The 10,806-nt window shown below is 48.2% G+C and overlaps 1 protein-coding gene across 3 annotated transcripts; it reads right to left on the bottom strand.

Moving 5' to 3' along the window:
• Positions 1-219: 219 nt before the first annotated feature.
• Positions 220-6,960, bottom strand: PDP2 (pyruvate dehydrogenase phosphatase catalytic subunit 2). 3 transcript variants are annotated; one of them, XM_017860263.1, is made up of 2 exons: positions 6,877-6,960; positions 220-2,235 (listed from the first exon to the last, which is right to left on the bottom strand). In XM_017860263.1, the coding sequence occupies exon 2, from the start codon at positions 2,178-2,180 to the stop codon at positions 591-593; it is 1,590 nt and encodes a 529-aa protein (XP_017715752.1). In that variant the 5' UTR covers positions 2,181-2,235; positions 6,877-6,960; the 3' UTR covers positions 220-590. The 3 variants fall into 3 exon arrangements, with proteins under 3 accessions (XP_017715752.1, XP_017715750.1, XP_017715751.1); XM_017860261.1 differs by lacking the exon at positions 6,877-6,960 and adding an exon at positions 5,186-5,393; XM_017860262.1 differs by lacking the exon at positions 6,877-6,960 and adding an exon at positions 5,074-5,327.
• Between the last annotated feature and the right edge of the window lie 3,846 nt (positions 6,961-10,806).

The following is a 10,806-nucleotide window of genomic DNA, read 5'->3' as shown; positions in this document are numbered from 1 at the left end:
TTAAAATAAACGAAAGCAGAACTAGAATATAGTATTACAAAATTTCTCACAAGCATAATCACACACAAAAAAGTTAGGATATTGCATAGAAAAGTGTCCTGTAGTATGCTCTGTAAACCTAGGCCTTAGTAATTTAAATAAAAGACAAACAAATAAAATATCTCTTCATAGTCTAGAAGTCCATGATTGTGAATTCAGGAGAATTATCAAATTTGCAGATTTTTGTGGCAAGACCTCACAAGATCCTGAAGTTCTTTATTCTCAGAATCATGATTAAATTTACCCTTAGAAGGCTCAAGGCTGACACAGTTTCACATCTTTATCAAACGACTTGGGTTACATGAGCCCAAGCCAATTCTATAGACTTTATGCTCTGTCCTCTCTGCATATAAGACTTACACGGACATGAAATCACTGCTATTTCACTGTTTTTTAAAGCTAGGCTGTTTGTTTCTTTCCTCCTGTTAGTCTATTTAGCAAATTAAACCTGCCTGCACTTTTGATAGTAAGGTTTGGATAGCTAGTTTAAGAGTAAGTGAAACGTTTTAGAAGAGCATTTATGTTAACCTTGACAATAGGATGGGAGATTCTTAACCCCCCTTGTAATATGCACCGATTGATTCTGAGTTAAAATATACCACAGTGACAGTGATATCATCCCTGTACATCCTCGCCAAGTCCTCTGGCAATGTCAGCATCGCCGCCAGCCGCTCTGCCTCCATCTCCCCGTACTCATTGTTCCCGATTGCATGTCTGATCAGCCGCGTGGCTGCATTTTGGTCAGCCTCGTGGAGCCCGCTGGCTTTCCTCTGCAGCAGCAGGCTCTGCATGAGCCCCAAGTTGGCGGGTCTCTGGGCCAGGTCTGTCTTGTGCTGATCTGCCTCAGTCAGGTGCCCCACTACCAGCCTTACCACATCCTCATTGCTCAGCATGTCCCACAGGCCATCTGATGCCAGCACAAGGAACTTATCCTGGGGCCTCAGCCTGTGGTATGTGACCTCAGGCTCAGCAGTCAGGTAGGGTGGAGTGTAGTAGTGTGGGGGTGTGAACTGGTAGATGTTGAGGGCCTCAGTATTGAAGCCCCTCTCCAGAACGCTGCGCTGCAACTCTTTACTCCACTTCAGCTGAACATCCCCAAAGGCCCTGCAGGGGATGAGAACGCCCAGCAGCCTGTCCTCCATGATGATTGTCCTGTCCTCTGACTCAGGGTGCTCCCTCTTTAGCCGGGACAGCTCGGCCTGATTCCAGGCATTGTGGTCACGGGTAAGAGGCAGACAAGACCACATGCCATTGTCCTCCTGGACACCAAGGATGGCTCGGCAGTCACCAGCATTTGCCACGTGCAAGTGAATTCCATCAACATGGGCCATGCAAGCTGTTGCCCCAGAGAAAGCAACCTGGAGTGACAGGTTCCTTGTCACCTCATCTTCCAGAGGGGCCTGGATTTCCAGCGAGATGTCAGAATCCAGTCTCTGGAAGGAGTACATTAATGCTTCTTCAATGCTTAGTCCTATTTCCATATGCAAGTCAAGCAGTTCCTGCCAATAGACACGGAGGTGGTCAAGATGCACGGATGTGACATCCTTGTAGATACTGTCCCCTGGGTGCTTGAGCCAATGCAGGATGGGCAGCAAGGGTTTCATGCTTTCCATAGCTCCCTCCATGTGCTCCAGGGTCTGGTGGGACATCAGGGACACTGCCACATAGTAGAAGAGCCTCTCACTCACTGCTTGGGCACATGCATGACCGCCATGTCCATCGAAGATGCCAAACATCAGTCCATTGGTTTGCAGGCAGGAGGCTACACCTCGCCGGTCCTCCACTGGTGAATTGGCAGCCAGCTGGTTGCTCTCAAACCGCAACACTGAATTTGGAACTCTGCTTTCAAGGTCAAGAATCTTGTGGGCTGATTCGCCAGCTCGAAGTGCTTCGTTTATCTGCTCAGGGCTGAGTTGCAAGTGAAAATCATCTTCCTCTGTTGATGTGTGTCTGTAGGCTTTGATCAGAGTGAAGCCACCACATGGGGAACTGTTTAGGGTGGGTGGCACCCGGGAAAAGAGCCTCCATTTTAATTTATTCCTATTTGAGACATACCTGGAGTATAAGCGTCTGCCCCCTTGCAGTGTGGCAATGCTGTTCCTTGTAGAATTTAAGATCCAGTAGGACACAGTACTTGACATTCTGAAACTATACCAGCAAATGTGTTCCTTCAGCAAAAAAAGGATATTTTTAAACCTAAAAATTAAAAAGTTGAAGTTTCAAATTTAATTTCTTAAACATACTGACTTCTGAAAACATTTGCTAATATCCTGAACAAAAATGACTTAGAATAAACTATTTAAAATACACTAAACTCACTCCCACCAGCAGACTATAAGTGTTCATTTAAATATCTGCTTCGGGGGCTGGGTGTGGTGGCTCATGCCTGTAATCCTAGCATTTTGGGAGGCCAAGGTGTGTGGATAGCTTGAGCCCAGGAGTTCGAGACTAGCCTGGGCAACATGGTGAAACTCTGTCTCTCCAAAGAAATTAAAAAAAAAAAAAAAAATTGCCAGGCAAGGTGGTGTGCACCTATAGTCACAGGTACTTGGGAGGTTGAGGTAGGAGAATCATCTGAGCCTGGGAAGTTGAGGCTGCAGAAAGCAGTGATTGTGCCACTGCAGTCTAGCCTGGGCCTCTTGCTAGATAGGGAGTGAGACCCTGTCTCGAAAAAAACAAAACCAAAAACAAACAAATAAATAAATAAATAAATAATCTGCTTCGGGCATAGTGGCTCATACCTATAACCCCAGCCACTCCAAAGGCTAAGGTGGGAGGATCACTTGAGCCTAGGAGTTCCGAGACCAGCCTGCACAACATAAGGGGACCTGGTTTCTACAAAAAATTTTCTTACAAATTAGCTGGGCATGGTGGCACACACCTATAGTCCCATTCACTTGGAAGGCTGAGGTGAGAGGATTGCTTAAGCCCTGGAGGTCAAGGCTGCAGTGAGCTGTGCGCTCCTGCCACTGCACTCCAGCCTGGGCGACAGAGCANATATATATATATATATATATATATATATATATATATGCATTTCCCCACTAGTCTATAAACTCCATGACTCAAGCAACTATGGCTGCCTTACTCACCAATAGCTTTCCAGTGCCTGGACCTGTACCCGGCACACACTAAGTCCTCAAATACTGGCTAAATATGACATTTTCAGAGGCCCAATAGCACACTAGCTGTGATACTATCTTGTGTAGCATCAGACACACTGCTGATGAGGTAACACTCCAGTTATCTATTGGTGGAATGGGAATATTAGTCTTAGAAGGTTTTGTGAGAATTTAATAAAATATGACCCTTCTACTAAAAAAAAAAGTAGTTATTATTTTCATCATTAGGTATATACCCCTCTAGTCATTCTGCACTTTTTTTTTTTTTTTTTTTTTTGGAGATGGAGCCTGGCTCTGTGCCCAGGCTAGAGTGCAATGGTAAGATCATGGCTCATTGCAGCCTTGCCCTACTGGCCTCAAGGGATCCTCCTGCCTCAGCCTCCCAAGTAGCTGGGACTACAGGCATGTGCCACTATGCCCAGCTAATAGACAGGGTCTCCCTGTGTTGTCCAGGCTGGTCTCAAACTCCTGGGCTCAAGCGATCTTCTGCCCTTGGCCTCCCAAAGTGCTGAGATTATAGGTGGGAGCTACCGCACCCTGTCATTCCGTACATATTTTTGTAGAGTTGTAACCACAACTTTGAATCTGGTTTTCCTGATAAGAGTATTTTTTCACATCTGATGGCTACATTTTGGCATAAAGAATTGCAACTTACTTAACTATTCTCTACTGCTGGAGATTTAGAGGTTGTTTCTACTACTTGCTCTTTATTAATATAAAATACCAAACTGGACTGGGCACAGTGGCTCATGCCTATAATCTCAGCATTTTGGGAGGCCAAGGTGAGAGGATCACTTGAGGTTAGGGAGTTTAAGACCACCCTGGGTGATACAGGAAGTGCCCCATCTCTACAAAAATTTTGAGATTAGCTGGGCATGGTGGTACCTGCCTGTAGTCCCAGCTACTCACGAGGCTGAGGTGGGAGGATCGCTTGAGCCCAGGAGTTCAAGGCTTTAGTGAGCTATGATCACACCACTGCACTCCAGCCTGGGCGACAGAGCCGGATCTGTCTCTGAAAACAACAACAACAACAACAAAACCCCACCAAACTGTACTGCCTTATGCAGTAACCTTTTCTCTATTTAGGTTTTATCCTAGTTATTTCCCAAACAAGGAGTCAGTAGGTCCAAGGGTGTAGCCTCGTTGCCAGACTGATTTCCAAAAGCTTCACATCTGCCTCCGCAAGGGGATGACGAGTTTCCTAGTCCCTTCACTAGCTTCTGGTGGTACTTTTCCTTGGAATAAAATAAATAAAATAGAAAAAAAAAAAAAGAACAAAACCTTGACCCATTATAATGAGCTATTCTGCGGTTTCATGTATGAATCCTGCCCTCCGGATCTCGAGATCATTTGTCGGGATCTCAAGAGCTCCCAGGACTGAGGACCGTCCCCTCACTCCCCCACCCCTGCCAGCCCACCCCGCAGAAGTCGGGGCGGGGCGGTCGGTCCGGGAGCAGAGGGCGCCTGACGCTCTGGCCCTGCAGTCAAGGCAGACAGCGGTGCAGGGCGATCCACCGCAGCCGGGACGCAAACCATTTTGCATCCTTAAAGAAAACAGACAGGTCCCAAGTTCAAATCTCTGACTACAGCCTCATCGCTAAGTGCATGGACTCCGGAGCCCACCAAAACCGATCTGCCTAGAACTCAGAGCGCCGTACCCCAGCTGGGTGCCCCCAGGCGACCCGCTTGGTGCCTCTGAGCCCCGGCTTGCCAGCCTGTAAAACAGGGGCGGGCAGTCGGGACACAGAGCTCCAAGGGGTGCTCGAAGGGCCAGAGCAGCTAGTGGGGTGCCCCGGCAGGTAGCCAAGGGTCCTCGGCGAGCCCGCGGGCCCACGTGGCGCGCGCACGTGAGTGGGGTGACCGTGGTCGTAGGCCCAGCTAGTCCCTCTCTGCCGCGGGCCCGGCCCCTCACCTCAGCTCTCCGCCCAGTCACCTGAGCCGGTGCCGCAGGCCGGGAGGGTCAGGCGCCGGCGAGGCCTGGCGGGGAAAGAGGTGTCCACATCCCTGCTTGTTCCCTTCCCTACCTCGGACGCTCGCCGACTTTTCACCAGCTGGCGAGGCCACAGCCGCCTGCTCGGTCCGGTCAGTTCCGCGCCTGCGCACAGTGCCACAACTGCGGCCACCAGGTCCTCACCTCATCCAGGCAGTCCTTAGTCAGGACCCAGCTCCAGAAGGAAGCGCCCTCCCGCCAGCCCTGGTTGGCTCAATTGCGGAGGCGGGCCCTTGATGGACAGAGTTATTGCCCAATGGTTAAAGAGGATGAGAGGCGGGCAGAAAGGCGGGACCAGGGAGGGGCCAACACCGCCCCTTACCGCTGCCTGGGTGCTGAAAGTGTTCGAGCGCCGGGCTACTGGACCAGGCAATCACGTGTGTGAGATCGCCAGCTACGTGGCCGATCTGCACACCCCGAACCCAGCGGCCTCCCCAATTCCTCACCGTTGTTAGAACACCCCACTGCTTCCTCTCCATTTCGGTGTCGACCACTCCAGAACCCTCTCCTAAGCGCCACAGCCTGGTATCCAACCACCGGGACACCTGCCTCTGGAGGCCCCTAGGCGCCTCAAACGTAACTTCCCCCAAACTCATCTTCTGCCAAACTTGCTTTTTCTCTTCTCTCCTAACCCAGTAATGGACCCACCATCTGCTCAGAGACCCAAGCCAAACCCCTGACTTGAGTCTTGACTCCTTCCTCTCCCTCACCCTCTCTTTTCAATTATCTAATCCTGTAAATCCGATCTCCTAAATTTCTCTCCCCTCATCCATCCAGCGACGCAGCCACCCTATTCCAAGCCTCTCACTTGGTTTTCCAGTTTTCCTTCCTCCACCTTTGACTTGGTCCTAACCCCAGAGCAGAACAGCCAGAATGACGCCCCTCCCCCTTTTTTTCGTGGTTGGAGGGTAGAGACAAGGTCTTTCAATATTGCCCAGGCTGGTCTCAAACTGCCGGGCTCAAGCGATCCTCCCACCTCAGCCTCCCCAAAGTGCTGGGATTACAGACATGCGCCATCACGCCTGGCAGAATGACACTTCTAAAACTCAAATTCCAAGGCCGAGCGCGGCGGCTTCCGCCTGTAATCCCAGCACTTTCGGAGGCCGAGTTGGGCGGATCACCTGAAGTCAAGAGTTTGAGACCAGCCTGGCCAACATGACAAAACCCTGTCTCTACTAAAAACACAAAAATTAGCTGGGAGTGGTGGTGCGTGCTTGTAGTCCCAGCTGCTCAGGACGCTGAGGCACGAGAATCATTTGAACCAGGGAGGTGGAAGTTGCACTGAGGCCAGATCACGCCACTGCACTCCAGCCTGGGAGACAGAGTGAGAGTCCCTCTCAAAAAAAAACAAAAACAAAAACAAACCAAAAAACCCCTCAAATTCCTGCCCTAAAGTCTTTAGTGGTTTCCCACAAACCATTAAGCTTTGAACTGACCATTATATTGGCCTACTACTGACAATTAACCCAGTATGGCTGGCGGCTGGTAGGTTGAGAGAGACAGAGAACCCCAACACCAGATAATCCCTCCGTCCCTTCTGGTCCTAACATTGTGGAATTCTGGTGATCACCTGCTTCCTTATAAATTATTTTAACAGAACTCTTGTAACTATGATAAGTCAGATGGAGTCCTTCCCTGGAGACAGAGAAAAATGGAAGACAACTAGAAAAAGCCACTTGGAGCCCTGAGAATGTGGTCTTCCAGAAGGAGGACACACTGGCTTACCTGGGGAGCCTGGCCAGCCTCCTGGACCCAAGGACGTGATCGCAATAAAACTGCTCCTGTCAGACTTGCCCTTGTATATTTATAGTTCCACTCACCCTTAGCCCTTTCCAGAAGTTCAAAGTCAGGATTTGCAATATCTGTCTTCCTGCATATTAAGAGGACTGTTTCAGACCCAAACTAAAAGTAAGTCTAAGGGTTTCTAATAAATGAGTGCAAGAGAATGCGAAAGCACACTTCCGCCCTCCCCCCAACCCCCCGCCCCTGCAGACAGGTCATATAGGGTCACAATGGGTTACCCTTCCGGACAGAGGCAGCAGTGTTTAATTATTCAATCTGCAGGCGTTATGGGTGCCCACAAGGTGTCAGGCCCTGGACTGACTGCTGAGACACGCAGATGGCTGCCCCCGCCACTTTCCTGAGAAAATTACATCATTCCACCAAATCTGAAACCACTGAGTTTTTCTAAGTTACCACACACACCCACTTCCACAGTAAAAATGCACCCTGGAGGATTTTATGTGCACTGGAACTTTCATTTCAAGGCTATAACCAGTTCAGTCACCCTATATAGGATATATATATGCACATGCAAACATCTCCATAAACCTTTTCAGTGCATAAAGAGCGTCATTGCCACTAGCACGTCCCACCTGCAGCCCTAAGGCGGTTTTCTCCTTTCTCAGTAAACAGAACACACAATCGGGTTTTACACCGAGATGTTCCATTGCCCAGGGACGGGCAGGAGACAGATGCCCAAGTCCCTCACTGGATCTCTCAAGCTTCCTTGTCCCAAGGTCTTATAAGCAAATACGAAGGAAAAGGATTACTTATCTCTCCTTCAAGAAAGGGAAAGCATAGCTCAATTGGCAGGTTTTTTTTTTTTTAAATTTTGTTTTTGTTTTGAGACGGAGTCACACTCTGTTACCCAGGCTGGAGTGTAATGGTGTGGTCTTAGCTCACTGCAACCTCTGCCTCCCTGGTTCAAGCAATTCTCCCAGCTCAGCCTCCCAAGTAGCTGGGACTACAGGCATGTGCCACCATACCTGGCTAATTTTTGTATTTTTAGTAGAGAGGGGTTTCACTATGTTGGCCAGGCTGGTCTTGAACTCCTGACCTCGTGATCTGCCCGCTTTGGCCTCCCAAAGTGCTGGGATTACAGGCGTGAGCCACCGTGCCCAGCCATTCAATTGGCATTTTTAGAGAAAAGATGTAAAAATATTCAGCCTCACTCAAAGCCAAAGAAATGGCCAGGCATGGTGGCTCATGCCTGTAATCCCAACAATTTGGGAGGCCAAGGCAGGTCAGGAGTTCGAGACCAGCCTGGGCAACGTGGTGAAACCCCCCCCCCTACAAAAAATACAAAAATTAAGCTGGGCACGGTGGCTCATGCCGGTAATCCCAGCACTTTGGGAGGCCAAGGTGGGCAGATCACTTGAGGTTGGGAGTTCGAGACCAGCCTGGCCAACAGAGTGAAACCCCTTCTCTACTAAAAATATAAAAAATTACCCAAGCATGGTAGTTCATGCCTGTAATTCCAGCTACAGGAGGCTGAGGCAGGATAATTGTTTGAACCTGGTAGGCAGAGGTTGCACTCCAGCTTGGATGACAGAGTAAGACTCCGTCTCAAAAAATAAAAATGAAAAAAAATTAGCTGGGCGTGGTGGTACGCATCTGTAGTCCCAGCTACTCAGGAGACTGAGGTGGGAGGATGGGAGGATGGCTTGAGCCTGGGAGGCAGAGGTTGCAGTGAGCCAAGATTGTGCCACTACACTCCAGCTTGGGCAAAAGAGCCAGACCCTGTCTCAAAATAATAATAATAATAATAAAGAAAAAAAGAAAAAGAAATGGTAATTAAATGAACCATTGGTGGCGGAAAAAGAGAGATCAACGGTTACTGTGATCTTATACCCGCGAAAGATGTAAGACATTAAGCGACTCCATTGTTTCTTGTATTTGAGATGCTGTAATCTGTTACCCTACCCCAACCTTGTCCTTCGTGCAAGAGACATGTCCTGTGGTGACTCAAGGTTTACGGATTTTTGGCTTGCATGTGTGCTTCGTTAAACAAATGCCTGAGGCAGTATGCTTGTGAAAACGTCATCACATTCTCTTATCTCAAGTACCCCAGGGACACGTACACTGCCAAAGTTCGCAGGGACCCTCTGCCTCAGGAAAGCTAGTATTTGTCCAAGTTTCTCACCCATTGTAAGTCTGAAATATGGCCTCCGTGGGAAGGGAAAGACGCTGATCGTTCCCAGCCTGACACCTGTGAAGAGCCTGTGCCTGAGGAGGACTATAAAGAGGAAAGAAGGCCATCTTGGCAGTTGAGATAGAGAAAAAGCATCTGTCTCCTGCCGATTCCCTCGCGGCAATGGAACATCTCGTGCAAACCCCGCATGTGTGTTCTGTACTGAGAAAGGAGAAAGAAAACCGCCTTAGGGCTGCAGGTGGGACGTGCTAGTGGCAATGACGCTCTTTATGCACTGAAAAGGTTTATGGAGATGTTTGCATGTGCATATCAAGGCACAGCACTTTTCCTTAAACTTATTCATGTCACAGAGATCTTTATTCATATGTTTTACTGCTGACCTTCTCCCTATGATGATCGTATTATCCTGCCACTTCCCTTTTTCTAAGATGGTAAAGATAATGATCAGTAAATACTGAGGGAACTCAGACACTGGTGCCGGCACGGGTCCTCTGAATGCTGAGCGCCGGACCCCTGGGCCCACTTTTTCTTTCTCTATACTTTGTCTCTGTGTCTCATTTCTTTTCTCAAGTCTCTCGTTCCATCTAACAAGAAATGCCCACAGGTGTGGAGGGGCAGGCCACCCCTTCAACCATTGATTTTTGTCAGTCAACCTGGTAAATACTAAAACATGGTTTAAATACATAATGTTGGCAAGAGAGCACTGCCATCTTAGCAGGGAGTGTGATATGGTTTGGCTCTTTGTCCCCACCCAAATCTCGTCTCAAATTGTAATTCTCACGTGTCAAGGGAGGGATATGATGGGAGGTGATTGGATCATGGGAGCGATTCCCCCTTGCTGTTTTCATAATAGTGAGTGAGTTCTCATGAGATCTTATTTATTTATTTATTTATTTTTTTTTTTGAGATAGAGTCTTGCTCTTGTTGTCCAGGTTGGAGTACACTGGCGAGATCTCAGCTCACTGCAACCTCCGCCTTCCAGGTTCAAGCAATTCTCCGGCCTCAGCCTCCCAAGTAGCTGGGATTACAGGTGCCCACCACCATCCCCAGCTAATTTTTTGTATTTTTAGCAGAGATGGGGTTTCACCGTGTTAGCTAGGATGGTCTCAATCTCCTGACCTCATGAAGATCTGATTGTTTATAAGTGACTGTTTCCCCTGTGTTCTTGCTTGCCCGTCACCATTTAAAAAGTGTCTTACTTCCCCATTTGTCTTCTGCCATGATTGTAAGTTTCCTGAGGCCTCCCCAGCCATGCGGAACTGTGAGTCAATTAAACCTCTTTCCTTTATAAATCACGCAGTCTCAGGTATTCTTTATAGCAGTGTGAAAATGGACTAATACAGAGCGTACATGGAGGCTACTCAATGGGCTTACCTTATACCTTCGATCCACTAATTCTACTTCTTTCAATTTATCCTAAAGAGACAAAGGTGAACATTACAAACTTTCTACAGTAAATATACATTACTCCATCTAGCATAACTTGTATAATGAGGGGAAAAAAAGCAAAACTATTTTTATTTTATTATTTATTTATTTATTTATTTATTGACAGAGAATCTTGCTCTGCTGCCCAGGCTGGAGTACAGTGGTGCAATCTTGGCTCACTGCAACCTCCGCCTCCCGGGTTCAAGCAATTCTCCTGCATCAGCCTCCTGAGTAGCTGGGACTACAGACACATGCTGCCACGCCAGGCTAATTTTTTTTTTTTTTTTTTTTTT

This window comes from Rhinopithecus bieti, unplaced genomic scaffold (genome assembly GCF_001698545.2).
Source record: "Rhinopithecus bieti isolate Rb0 unplaced genomic scaffold, ASM169854v2 scaffold_53422, whole genome shotgun sequence".
NCBI classification, from domain to species: Eukaryota; Metazoa; Chordata; class Mammalia; order Primates; family Cercopithecidae; genus Rhinopithecus; species Rhinopithecus bieti.
The sequence above is the reverse complement of the archived record's forward strand: the minus strand, read 5'-3'. Positions and strand labels throughout refer to the sequence as shown.